Raw genomic sequence first — 14,455 nt, 5'->3', positions numbered from 1 at the left:
ATGATATAGAGAGAAACAGAGGGGTCAGTGTCAAAGGTAGGAAGACTTGAAAGGTTTCTATTGCTACTTTTAAAGATGGAAGAAAAATCCAAAAGCAAAGGGTGCCAGTGGTCTGCAGAAACCGTAAAGGGCATGACCAGGTCTCCCTACAAGCCTTTCCAGAGGAAGAGAAGCCAGCCAACCTTTGACGGGCAGATAGCAAGAGTTACTTTGGCCTTCTGACCACTAGGAAATGCCATAAATTTATGTCACTTAAACCTCTAGCTTTACTGTAGCATGCCTACAACAGCATCACTAGGAAAGGAGGCTCCATCACAAAGAAAACAACAAGGTCGATCGATGGTGTCCGTATTTACTGAAATAAGCATATAGCCATGAATCAACAAAGTCCTGCAACTTCAGACACAGAGGTAGCTCTACTTGAATTATCCAGACAACTGCCTTCAAATTTAGGACATCAAGGTGCCAGCGGGGAGATTTACTGAAACCAGTTCACTTACAGTAAATAGTCCCAATACTCAATGCTGGCTGACACCAGGCCCTGTGTTAGGGTCTGAATTCTGAAATCTGACCTCTCTATCAAAGACTGAGAAGTCAAAAACAACCTATCTCTTTTCCTTTTTGTTTTTTTTTTTCCTCAACGTATCCCCACCATCCTGTGCCATTCAGCCGGCTTAAATATGTTAACTATTTAGTTTCAGCACCCCCTTTTATTTTCTAGGTTTTGAAGGCTTGCCTCCAAGGAAATAGGGCTCTTTATTCAACTGCGTTCTGTTTGGTATATTGTGCATATCTGAGCCTGCACCCTGCAGCCGCCATAACCATTTGCCAGAGGACAGGAAATATGTAAAGGAAAAAAAAAAAGCTCATTTAGCTCATGACTCTGGAGAGGGGGTAGGGGGTGGGGGAGTGGCTGCGTCTAGCAAGGACTTATGGGTCTGGGGGTCATTCAGAGATTCACCACCAGTTCACCACCAGTTCACTGCTAGTCTGACTCAAGTTTTTGGTTTTAGTAAATTAGAGACTTTTTATTAAAAAGACTGGCCAGGATCAAACTGAAAAGAGTCTCTAAGGTCCTAGTAATTGTTTTATATATATATATATATATTTAATATAAATAGTAATTATTATATTTATATTCCAAAGGACTATAAAGGCAAAAACCACAACATGATAATTTTGGGACGCCAAGTTCACTCATATCCTATTTGTGTGTGGGCAAGGCTTGATTTTTGCCACATACATCCAGCAGGTATCTCGGTTTGTGTGAAGCAAGTGTTTCACACAAAATCAGAACGTAGCATCTAGCCTGTTTAATCTTTGCCCCATCACCTTGCAAGAATAGCAGAGGTGGCAGCATGTTTTGTAACACAGCAATTTTATTTTTTTCCCAACTGCACCAGGAAGTGGTCAATCAAAGCCAGCTTACAGGGTACATTCAATGTAAGAGCAAGTTCTTCATGGCTTATACAAGCTAAAAGAAAATTTTGTTTTTGCAAGCCAAACACAGTAAATATATCCTTTTTTTTTTGATACTATTCTTTTTTATTGAATACCATCTTCATTTACATCGCCATGGTAAAATCTTTCCCATTTTCCCCCCTCTCCAAAGACCCCCAACTTCTCCTCCCTCCCCCTGCCTCCACATATATGCCCCTCTACCCGACACACTCCCACCTCTCCCCCTCGGTTTCCCTTTGTTGCGGCCTCTGTTGAGCCTTTATCTGACCGAGGACCTTTCCTCCCACTGATACCCAACAAGATCTTCCTCAGCCACATTTTTGGCTGGAACCATGTGTGCCCCTTGGTTGATGGTTCAGTCCCTGGGAGTCTTGGGGCATCTGGGTGACCGAAATCATTGTTCTTCCCATGGGGCTGTAAACTCCTTCAGCTCTTCTGGATCATCGGCCAGCTCCTCCACTGGGGACACCATGCCCAGTCCAATGGTTGGTTGCTAGCATCCACATCTGTATTTCTAAATCTCTGGCAGGGCCCCTCTGGAGAGAACCATTGCATGCTCCTTTGGGTATACACTTCTTGTCATCCTTAGTAGTGTCAGGGTTTGTTGACTATTTATAGGATGAATCCCAAGGTAGGGCAGTCTCTGAGTGGCCTTTACTTCAGCCCCTGCTCCACACATTGTCTCCCTTATTGCTCCTGTGAGTATTTTGTTCCCTTTCTTAGAGGAACCAAAGCACTTAAGTCCTTCTTCTTGAGCTTCCTGTGCTGGGTGAATTGTAACTTGTTTATTTTGGGCTTTTGAGCTAACTTCCACTTATTAATGAGTGCATACCATGTGTGATCTTTTGTGATTGGGTTGCCTCGCTCAGGATGACACTTTCTAGTTCCATCCATTTGCCTAAGAATTTCATAAATTCATTGTTTTTAATAGCTGAATAGTACTCCATTGTGTATATATATACAATATATATTGTTGTTCCTGAACAGAGCACCAATGGCTTATGCTCGAAGAACCAGAATTGACAAATGGGACCTCATAAAGCTGCAAAGCTCCTGTAAGGCAAAGTCAATAGGACAAAACGGCAACCAACAAATTGGGAAAAGATCTTTTCTAATCCTACATCTGATAGAGGGCTAATATCCAATGTATACAAAGAACTCAAGAAGTTAATCTCCAGAGAGTCAAATAACCCTATTAAAAATGGGGTACAGAGCTAAACAGGGGATTCTCAACTGAGGAAACTCGAATGGCCCTAAAGCACCTAAAGAAATGTTCAGGATCCTTAGTTATTAGGGAAATGCAAATCAAAACAACACTGAGATTCCACCTTACACCAGTCAGAATGACTAAGATGAAAAACTCAGGGGACAGCAGACGCTAGGCAGGATGTGGGGGAAAAGGAACACTTCTCCATTGTTGGTGGGATTGCAGGCTGGTAAAAACTACTCTAGAAATCAGTTTGGCAATTGCTCAGAAAATTAGACATAGTACTACCTGCTGACCCAGCTATGCCACTCCTGGGCATATACCCAGAAGATGCTCCTACATGTCATAAGGACACATGCTCCACTATGTTCATAGCAGCCATATTTATAATAGCCAGAAGCTGGAAAGAACCCAGATATCCCTCAACAGAGGAATGGATACAGAAACTGTGGTATAAATGTATCCTTTAAACATAATGTTCACCATCACAGGACCTTATGCTGTGCTATAGTATGGTAGAAAATTACAAGTCAATGTGCATGTGTGGAAGATACCGAAAACACACAGAAACCTTGGTCTAGAAAAAACTGCCTTTGTAGGGTAACTGACCTAGTCCAGTGAGAGCGGGAACAGGTATTACCCAATTCATGTGGAATGTGACTTTCCACCCGGCCATACTCCCAACACTGGGAAACAAGTGTCACCAGGAGTTTTGCTGGGGGCAAAGCACAAATATGTTTTAAACACAGATTTAACAAGTGAGGTCACATGTTCAGTTTTGTACTTGCCCAGTCTTGGACTCCCCTATGCCTGCTTTCCTGAATTGGAGTGAATTCCCATATTTCTTCAGCCTGATTAAATGTCTTTCTGTGAATGACAAAAATCCAGGATATTTCCAAACGTGGCCTTGATTTTTTAAGGGGTAGGGATTTTCACATCTCTTGCATGCCAACCAAAGCCTGCAGCAAACTACAATTAGCCAAATAAAATAAGAAAACAAAAACTAAGACATTGAGATTGAACAAAATGAACCATCGAAGGAAAGCCCAAGATAGGGCACGGGATTCAGAGAGAACTGCATATCCGTATACTCAGGAATCCCATTAAAAACAGTAAAGTGTAAGCTATACCCAGCGGACCTCTTGCAGACTTGTGCCGCACCAGTGCATGCTGCCTCAGTCTCTCAACAGGCAATTTTAAACTCAGGACGGACGCTGATAGGACTGCAACTAGCAATTGTCATAATCACTTTAGCTACTCTGCTGAAGCACAAGCAAACTCGGGTGTTGTGCCACTGAGGAATGTCCGCCGCTGGGTTCGCAGGTTGCTCCGTGGATATTTTCCAGCACTTTGCCTTCGCAGACCTGAACGTAGGCCAGGTTATCACCCCCGACGCCTTTGTGTGCCGAACCATCTGCACCTTCCATCCCAGCTGCCACTTTTTCACGTTCTACACGAACGAATGGAAGACAGAATCACAGAGGTGAGTGGGAGCCGCCTGAGCTCCCTTCCAGCCTTTTCTGTTCCTAGAAGAGGCTTGCCAGAGTCTTGCCGGTTGCCCTAACAGCGCTGGAGCCTGTGGTTTAAAGGGATGTGTTTCAACCAGGTGCAGGCTACTTCACAGATTAGCAGATTCGTCCACACACCTTCTCTTCCATAAAATAAGCATATTATTTAGTCGAACCACGGCAGCATCGGCGAAAGGGGGCAGACAGCGTTCTCACTGGCATTAAAGTTTGGGATTGGCTTGGGTAATAGCTGCTCCTGCAATCCATCCTTTAATCTTGTGAGAAATCGGAGCCCTGCTTATCCCGATCTATGGTCTAGTCTGACCTCTTCATCTTTCCACGACATTTACTTTATATACACTGTGGGGCCCTCAAAAGAATGCATGTGGATATAATACCGCTGGCAGCATAAATTCAAAACAACAGTCCTTTGATGCCTTCTCTGTTTTCTTTTTCTAATTAGAAGGTAGACTTTACTTCTCTGTCTTCTTTTCTGGCTGTCTGTACCTACTAGTTGTTTTTTTTTTTTCCAGAGAGAAAAGTGAATCCACTTATATTTAAGTCCTGTCATGTTTTTTTGAGTCTTGTAGTCTGACTGACTAAAGAGAATTTCTTGGAAGATTACAATTTCTGGACTCGCTTATATTTAGAGAAAGAAAGAAAAAAGGAAGGAAGGAAAGGAAAAGGAAGGAAGGAAGAAAGAAGGAAGGAAGGAAGGAAGAAAATAATCTGTCTAGTGCTTCTAATGCTGTCTTCTTTCTCTTTCTCATTTATTTTTAATAGAAATGTTTGTTTTCTTAAGACATCGACAAGTGGAAGACCAAGTGCCCCTATTCCTCAAGAAAATGCTGTATCTGGATACAGTCTCTTCACCTGCAGAAAAGCTCGCCCTGGTACTGTGACTCAGCCTTGGTGACACATGATGTGTGTCCTGGTTTGGTTCTTGGTTGCTGTGATAAATACTGTGACTAATAAGCAAGTCAGGGAAGAAAGGGGTTTGTTTTGTTCACATTTCCCAGTCATAACCGATTCCTGAGGGATGTCAGGCCAGGAACTCAAGCAGAGGCAGAGGTAGGAACTGGGAGAGACCGTGGAGAAATGCTGCTTTTTGGCTTGCTCCTTTGATTGATTACACATACACATACATATACACAGACACAGACAGACATAGACATAGACACAGACACAGACAGACACAGACATAGACATAGACATAGACACAGACACAGACACACACAGACACAGACAGACACAGACATAGACATAGACACAGACACAGACAGACACAGACATAGACATAGACACAGACACAGACACACACAGACATAGAAATAGACACAGACACAGACACACACAGACACAGACAGACACAGACATAGACATAGACACAGACACGGACAGACACAGACATAGACATAGACACAGACACAGACACACACAGACATAGACATAGACACAGACACAGACACACACAGACACACACAGACACACACACACACACACACACTTCATATCCCTCGACCACCTGCCCAGAGTTGACAATGCCCCAGTTGGCTGGTCCCTCTTCCATCCATTATTAATCCAAAGAACCTCCCACAGATATGCCTATAAGTTAGTCTGAGGGAGACAATTCTTCAACTGATGTTCCATCTTTTCAGATGACCCTATTTTGTGTCAAGTTGACAAACACTAACAGCCACAAGGTGCAACACATCTTGGGATCCTCTAAGAGTTTAGAAACTGCCGATGTGACTTATTTCCTGACTTGTTATGTATCCTTTGATGTTTGTATATGGTGCAGAACCCTGCCATTCCAAAATTTACCCTGGAGTTGACTTTGAAGGGGAAGAACTGAATGTGGCCTTTGTGCAAGGAGTAGATCTGTGTCGAGAGACTTGTACAAAGACAATCCGCTGTCAGTTTTTTACTTACTCGTTACTTCCCCAAGACTGCAAGGAGGAGGGGTAAGGGAACCTTTCTTTGATAATCAGAAAGGTAATTATTTTCTAGCTTTCACTCTGTGTGGGCTTAATTTTATACTGTTCATTTATTTCCAGGTGTAAATGTTCCTTAAAGTTGTCCACGGATGGCTCTCCAACTAGGATCACCTATGGGGCACAGGGGAGCTCTGGTTATTCTCTGAGATTGTGTAAAGCTGTGGACAGCTCTGGTGAGTGAAGCCCACTTGTTACAGAACTGCATGGCTGGATTGACTGTTGTGATTAACGTCTTGGTCTCATTAGATGGGACTGATTATGTGGTTTCTGCTATGGTTTGTATATGCTTGGCACAGGGAGTGGCACTTTTAGGTGTAGCCTTGTTGGAGTGGGTGTGTCACTATGGGCCTGGGCTTTAAGACCTTCATCCTAGCTGCCTGGGAGTCAGTATTCTGCTAACAGCCTTCAGATGAAGATGTAGAACTCTCAGCTCCTCCTGCACCATGCCTGCCTGCATACTGCCATGTTCCCACTTTGATGATAATGGACTGAACCTCTGAACCTGGTCCTTGTAGGAGTTGCCTTGGTCACAGTGTCTGTTCTCAGCAATAAACCCTAACTTAGACAGTTTACGTTGGTAAGGGAGGGAATGTTAATCTGTGTCTAATTCTGCCACACACCTCAACACTTTCCAGACTGTACAACAAAAATAAATGCACGCATTGTGGGAGGAACAGACTCTTCTCTAGGGGAGTGGCCATGGCAGGTCAGCCTCCAAGTGAAGATGGTATCTCGCAATCATTTGTGTGGAGGGTCCATCATTGGAAACCAATGGATACTGACAGCTGCCCATTGCTTTGATGGGTAAGTTTTAGGTTCATCTTATTATACCAATTTCTCTCTCTCTCTCTCTCTGTGTGTGTGTGTGTATGCACATGTAGAGGTTAATCTTAGGTGTCTTCTTGTACTGATTGTTCATCTTATTTGTTGAGACAGGGTTTTTCACTGAGCCGAGTGCTAACCTTTTTGACTAGACTGGTTACACAGCAAATCCCAGGGACCCGCCTATCCCTGTCACCTGGAACATTCTTAGCCCTAGTTCCATGTTGGGGATCTGAACTTGAATCCTCATGTTTGAGAAGCAAGCTCTTTTGCATGGTTAATTTAAAATTCGAAGGGTAGATAGGTAGATTTTAAGCAACTTTAATTAGATAGAGTTTCCAAAACTTTCCTTCTGGGGCTTATTTTAATCAATACATCTGCTTGATGGCTCTGATTTAATGAAGGCAATTGTTTTTAGGTTTGGTAAACTGAACTTGATTCTCCCAAAGCGTCTTCATAAACACAGAAGCATTCTGGCATTTCTTACTTGTAATAAACATACAGTAATTTGTAGGTACATTTTGAGCATTTTCAGCCACAGCGTTTATACTGTGAACTGTAAGCCTATATGGACCCAGTGCAACTGAATATGAGGGCTTCCAAGATTTTAGCAACAGTAAAGGTCCCTGAAGGAACCTTGATCAAGATTAATTCAAAATACAACATGGGCTTGGGTATTAGATAGAGTTTCCAAAACTTTATAAATTGTCCTAAACCTAAGACTATTGTTTGGTCCTCCATATTTATGTGAAGTGGTGGTCCACATAATCATTATTAGTTATAAATGTAAAATATTAAGGAGCTCCTAAAAACATTGAGGATGTTCTTCGTCTTTTAGTATCAAATATTCAGACATGTTTTAATTATTTATGAGGAAATAAACAAGCACGTTATTCTATTAATATGTGCATTTGCTAATAAGTGGTAAAATTATCCATACAGCAAAGAATAGTCTTGAAGTAAATTTCCTTATAATATATTATCAGTAAATTGTGTGTAAGTGCTTCATATAGTCACACAAACATAAAAAAAAACTTTTCAGGCAAAAGGGAGTCTTAAGTGGAAAAAAGTTTTATTATAAACTAAATCTTCAAAGCCCAATACTACTGCTGCAAGCAATGATAGATTGCCTTGCCAGAAAAAGTAACTAGGTCATATGGAATATTGTCTTTCTTCTCCTTCCCTCCTTTCAAGAAAATGTACTAAGAAAACGGAGCAACGAAGAATGCCAACATTATTTTGTTTCTCTCCTAGGATTCCCTATATAGATGTTTGGCGTATATATGGCGGGATCCTTAATCTGTCAGAGATTACAAATGAAACACCTTCCTCAAGAATAAAGGAGCTTATTATTCATGAGAAATACAAAGTCTCAGAAGGCAATTACGACATTGCCTTAATAAAGCTTCAGACTCCCCTGAATTATACTGGTATGCACCACATTTAAGAGGAAAGTGCACAACTCAATTGAATTGGTGTTCATTTCCACTTCAGTGTGAATGAGAAGACAGATCTGCAGCAATTATCTTTGTGCCCTGGTTGGTGAGGCAGAGAGAGAGAGATGAGGCTTCCTGGGAAATAGAAATCCCACGACCTACCATACATTCACTGCTACCTAAGGGGCAAAAGAGTTTCCTTTCTTAGAGTGGTGTGCAACTGAGTGCATGGTATTGAAACAGTCGGTATAGGAAAAATTTTGGCATCTGGAGACATTGGCCATCTTTTGACAAGATTGACAGAATGGCTATGGCTTAGGCTTAGACATATACAACCATATGAAAGTGAATGTGGGTCTGGAGAGATCGCTCAGTGGTTAAGAGCACTGACTGCTCTTCCGAAGGTCCTGAGTTCAAATCCCAGCAATCACATGGTGGCTCACAACCATCTGTAATGAAATCTGATGCCCTCTTCTGGTGTGGCTGAAGACAGCTACTGTACTTAGATATAACAACAAATAAATCTTTAAAAAAAGAAAGAAAGTGAATTGGAGTAGATGCTAATGGCCAAGAATACTCTAGGTCGGCAATGGGGGAACACGGAGCATGGAACTGCCTTTGGAGGCACATTGCTCCACAGAAACGGAATGTCTGCCAACACCATTAGCTACAAGTGTTTGTTTACAGTCACATGACCTTTAGACAGCTTGCCTTTCCTCCTTCCACCTCTAATGTCTGCTATATGTGTGGTGATCTCCTTGTTGCTTTCTTGCAGTAATTAAGCAAGGGATTCAAATAAAGCACCGGAACAACTTGGCTATTTTTGCTTTGCTGCTGAATTCCGCTACAGTGTATATTAAACAAAGCATAAGAAAGTAGACTCATGTTTACCAATAAATTTTGATTGAAGAGTCCCTCTTCCCTGTGGAAATTTCATTCCAAAATGCCATATAAAATGTGAGAATTTCCTTGTATTGTAGGCTTTAGTAATTGATCAGAAAGCTGGACGACCGTTCTTTTTACTCTAGTTTCAGCGATGGGTTTGTTATATTTCATACATGTGCGTGGTATGCTTTGATTGCATTCGCCCCCTTCACTCTCTCTTGTGTTCTCCTTTCTCCTCCCAAGTAGTCCCAGATGGCTCGTTCTTGCTCTGTTGCTTTGAAGAAAAAGAATAAGGCAAAAGATAGATGCTAATTTTTAAAGTCCTGATCTATGGTTTTAATTAATCCAAATCTATTCATGAAATTTTCTTTCAGAATTCCAAAAACCAGTATGCCTGCCTTCCAAAGCTGACACAAATACAATTTATACCAACTGTTGGGTGACCGGATGGGGCTACACGAAGGAACAAGGTACAGCTGACATGTGTCATGTTCCTGTCTTACATGCTAAAGTACATGAAGTAGATCCACTCAACAAGCCTTGCTCATGACCTTTCTTAGGTTCACCCAACAAGCCTTGCTCATGACCTTTCTGTAGATCTACTCAACAAGCCTTGCTCATGACCTTTCTTAGATTCACCCAACAAGCCTGACTCATGACCTTTCTGTAGATCCACTCAACAAGTCTTGCTCATGACCTTTCTGTAGATCCACTCATCAAGCCTTGCTCATGACCTTTCTTAGATTCACCCAACAAGCCTGACTCATGACCTTTCTGTAGATCCACTCAACAACCCTATGACCTTTCTGTTCATTCCAAATATTGGTCCTCTGATTCCCAAGAATGTGATTCTTTTTCATTAAAAACCAATGAGCTAATCCTTTACACAAATTACTCATAATAGAGCTTATTTTTATAACTCTGCATGAAGGACTGTGGCCCTATGGTGCTATCAAGTCCACTGAAGCCCATCTGGTCCTCAGTACTCAGAGTGTCCATGTTTACTATGTTCTTCCTTGGTATCAATAGCCAAGGTGCCAACATCTCTCTTTAAGGACAGTTCTCAATATTTATTTAAATGCCATCTTGTAATATAATAAATCTAACTTTTCATCTATGCTGTTAAATCTTTATGTAAAATATATAGATTCATAAAGAAAGAAAAGTAGATTGCAGTACAGGTGTCAACATTTGTTAACAGAATTTCACATAGTGATAAGATATATATTTATTAATGTACTCTGTAACAAATTATTTTAAAATCTACCCATAATGTTGGAGTAGTTAAGGGCATAAACAACATTTTCTTTTCTGTCGTAACTACAATTCAAAGTAACTGTGACCCTTGCACAACAGTGCTGCCAACAATATAACATTTCTGTATTAGTTATCTGAATTTAAAACTGAAGGGTGTTCAGCTTTAATTGGAAGGTAGAGAATATAGAGTTGAGTTTTTCCCTTTCCCTTCCATTGACCTTATAGATGAATCAATTGTTTGTGTGGCTCTGAACTCAAGAGCCCTGTGTGTTGAGACTTATTTCTCTAGAAATAAGAATGCTTTCTTTCTAGACTGAGTGCAGATAATTATCATTAGACATGTTTGAGCGATTTAAAAAAAAAGAGAGAGATTATTGGCTGTGTCTTCTTTATATTTTCCAAACCAGTCAGTACTGTATTCAATTAGTTCTCATTTTTCACTATGTTTACTTGGTTACATATATGTGGTCACACACATATACACATGCATATACATACATACATACATATATCTGAGAAATATAGACATGGGTAGAAATTAAGTTATCTGTAAATGTAACATTTGTTATGAAACCAAATACGTCTCTGGTGTCAGATGTTTAGGATTTATTCTCATAAATTACATATTTTTATTATAATTTGAATTTGTAAAACAATGAAAGTCAAGAACATCTATTGTGTTAAAGGTATGAAACAACATTTTCTTTTTTCTGAGAGGGGCATCGATCGATATAGCAGAATGGCTGAGATCATAGAAACCAAGTCTGTGATAGCTTGGGTGATAGGGACAGCTGAAACACTTCACTAGAAGGAGATCAACACAGATCACTTCAGCTCCTTCCCTCCCTTCTCCTCTCCCTCTCTCTCCATCTCCCTCCACCTCTTGCTTTCCCTTGCCCTCCATTTCCCTCTTACTTCCCTATTTATTGTATTTCCTCTCTTAATTGCTTCATAGGTGAAACTCAAAATATTCTACAAAAGGCAACTATTCCTTTGGTACCAAATGAAGAATGTCAGAAAAAATACAGAGATTATGTTATAACCAAGCAGATGATCTGTGCTGGCTACAAAGAAGGAGGAACAGATGCTTGTAAGGTAATGTCTTAGACTATGGGGGAGGGGGCACATAATAGTTCACTGGAGACAGTTCATTCAAAAGCAAATTTCCAGAGTTACATTTCGTTAGTTTTGGTTTTGAAGTTCTAGAGTTAAACTATTTAAAGACTTTATAAATAGCCTTTAACAAATTGAACACACATAATGCATATCATATGTTACCTATAATAGTTATGTTAGAATATGTATTGACTGTGACAGTTATGTCACAGTCAGGACAGGGACATGCCATATTTAAGAACAATTTTACATGCCGTGGTCATGCTAAAATACAAGCAAAGTAGATTTGAACTTGGGGTAGAGATGCTAAAATTGTTGGATTTATCTGAGAGTGGGAAAGGGAATAAATTGGCCTTTATAACCATCTACTTATTTTTTCATGGCTAATGGGGTACAGGGAAATTGAGAAGTTGCATGTATAGTATGTAAAGTGTGACTGCAAAATGTTAAAGACATCACTCTCTGAACAAGGGCCTCCTTATATAAGTCATCAATGTTACAGCTCTCTGCCATTGTATTTCTCTCTGCTCTGTTACCCAGGGAGATTCTGGTGGCCCTTTTGTCTGTAAACACAGTGGAAGGTGGCAGTTGGTGGGTATCACCAGCTGGGGCGAGGGCTGTGCCCGCAAGGACCAACCAGGAGTCTACACCAAAGTTGCTGAGTACATAGACTGGATATTGGAGAAGACACAGAGCAGAAACAAAAGAGCTCTGGAGACATCTCTAGCATGAGGAGCCTGGGTACCAAGGAGGAAGAGCCCAGCTGGCACCAGCTTTACCACCTGCCCTCAAGGCAAACTAGAGCTCCAGGAGTCTCTTCAGCAAAATGTTAATAATGGTTTCTACCTTACATCCTTATCATAGGATTAAAAAATCCAAATATAGATACAGTTGCTGAAGACAGTGCCTTGCTCAAGGGTGCTTCCTGCCTTGGGTAATAGGAACTCCAATGGGAACTATGAAACAATCATCAAACTTGTTAGGAAATAAAATGGTCAAAGGGTTTTGTTAGGTAGTGAAATGTATAGATATGAAGCAGATAAAAACAAGACCTCAGATTCTAGCACAGTCCTTGGGGCCATTCTCATCTAAGTGTTGACTCATCTCAGCAGATCTCAGAGTTACCTTCTGTCCACTTCCATCATTTGTATATTAGAACCTGCTGCTGCTGTTTCATTTGGAGCAAAGAACTGAGAAACCTGGTTCTATCCTTTGGGAGGAAAAGGTCTTTGTAACATTTCCTTTACAATAAAAAGATGCTCTACTTGAACCTGATGGGGCAGAGCACCTTTTCATCTAAACCACCTTCCCGGCCATTGCTGCAGAGTCTTGCATGGTCATGAGAAAGGGACCGCAAAATGGGGTTTCCCACCCCTGGAGCAGAGCCAGCTGGGCGTGAGGTTTGTTTGTATAAACTTCATGCTCCTTCCTCGGGAGATACTGACGATGACTAGGTTATTGGGGAATATCCCCTCTGTCAGGACAGCCCTTAAGACTGTGATAAAGAACTGATAAAGAACTCTTAAAACATAAGTTCTAGAATATATAATTTCTCAACTATGCAAAATATAAGGATATAATATGAATTGTATAAAGCTATTCATGGACCTAAAAGAACAAAGGCAGTTGCACTGTGAGCCAGCTTGTCAGAAAGATACCACTGAAGGAGATAAAGAGAGTTAGGGAGTGGTGGTCACAGGGCAAGATCCCATCCAGCTAGCTTATTGTCTGTGCTTAGAAAGACAGGCAGATCTCTGAATTCATTTGCCATGTTAAAAAAAAATGTATCTGATGTCTTTTCATACGAGTCAGGAAGCTAGAATCATGGAATGCTAATTCATGGGTGAATCAAAAGGGAACCTGAGGTAAATGACTGAACTGATAAGTAAATAAAAGACTGGGCTTTGGTCTGCAAGAGTTGAGCTATCTGGATGTGTTGTCTGGAGATCTCTAGAGATTGAACACTGGTCTCTAATTTTTTTTTGAGATTTTTATTCTAGCAGCTACCCAGAGAGAACTGCTTAGAGAGTGAACATTGCTATTTTAGTTATTGCTATTTTAGCTACTTTAGCAAATCCAAGAATATTTTTAATAGCAACTTTTCTGACTCTGGTCAGAAAAGCCCATGAGTGATCCAGAGAGCTTTTGGAATGTTCTTTTTTCCTAGCAAGAGAGAGCTGTCTCAAGCAGAGAGAGCTATCTCAAGCGAAAGAGCTGCCTGGAGCAGAAAGCTATCTCAATCAGATTACAGAGCCAAGAGCTATCCGCAGAGAGCTGTCTGGGGAGCCACCTCCAGCAGACTACAAGGCTGTCAGCTTGCACCCCATCATTTGACTTTGAGTTGTTTTCTTTCACCACTCCCACACACCCCTTCTCAGGAACCCCTCTCCAAGCCAAAGCTGGATCTTGGAACATTGCCACATGGTCTTGGCTACATATGCATGTAAAACCTGTAAGGCTATATTTTTCTTCTTGTGTGCAGCTCCTGCAATAGGCTTATCATACAGTACTCACACAGGGCCAGGAATCTGAGAAGAATCTCCCAGGGAATCCTCAGATACTGTATTCTGCAATAGCAATTCATGAAATGTCATTGGGTGTAAACCATTGTATAAAATTCAGGCTTGCGACTGAGTTGAAAGTAAGAGGCAGTCTTGGAATAGATGACAACATTAATTGTTGGGAACTGGCACGCTTAGCTCAACGCCCCCAGCTGAGCTGTTTGCACGGGTTTCCTGAGAGCAAAACATCCCGCAGCTTAGCTTG

The 14,455-nt window shown here is 41.1% G+C and overlaps 1 protein-coding gene across 1 annotated transcript in view; it reads left to right on the top strand.

Moving 5' to 3' along the window:
- Positions 1-12,964, top strand: part of Klkb1 (kallikrein B1) — a 26,579-nt gene extending 13,615 nt beyond the window's left edge. The window contains exons 7-15 of the mRNA XM_052162169.1: positions 3,992-4,151; positions 4,960-5,069; positions 5,978-6,140; positions 6,234-6,346; positions 6,809-6,977; positions 8,250-8,425; positions 9,691-9,786; positions 11,529-11,668; positions 12,230-12,964. Coding sequence (XP_052018129.1) covers positions 3,992-4,151; positions 4,960-5,069; positions 5,978-6,140; positions 6,234-6,346; positions 6,809-6,977; positions 8,250-8,425; positions 9,691-9,786; positions 11,529-11,668; positions 12,230-12,421 — 1,319 coding nt within the window. The 3' untranslated portion in view covers positions 12,422-12,964. The remainder of the gene's footprint in view (positions 1-3,991; positions 4,152-4,959; positions 5,070-5,977; positions 6,141-6,233; positions 6,347-6,808; positions 6,978-8,249; positions 8,426-9,690; positions 9,787-11,528; positions 11,669-12,229) is intronic.
- The last annotated feature ends 1,491 nt before the right edge of the window (positions 12,965-14,455 follow it).

Source organism: Apodemus sylvaticus, chromosome 18 (assembly GCF_947179515.1).
Source record: "Apodemus sylvaticus chromosome 18, mApoSyl1.1, whole genome shotgun sequence".
Lineage (NCBI taxonomy): Eukaryota > Metazoa > Chordata > Mammalia > Rodentia > Muridae > Apodemus > Apodemus sylvaticus.
The sequence above is the reverse complement of the archived record's forward strand: the minus strand, read 5'-3'. Positions and strand labels throughout refer to the sequence as shown.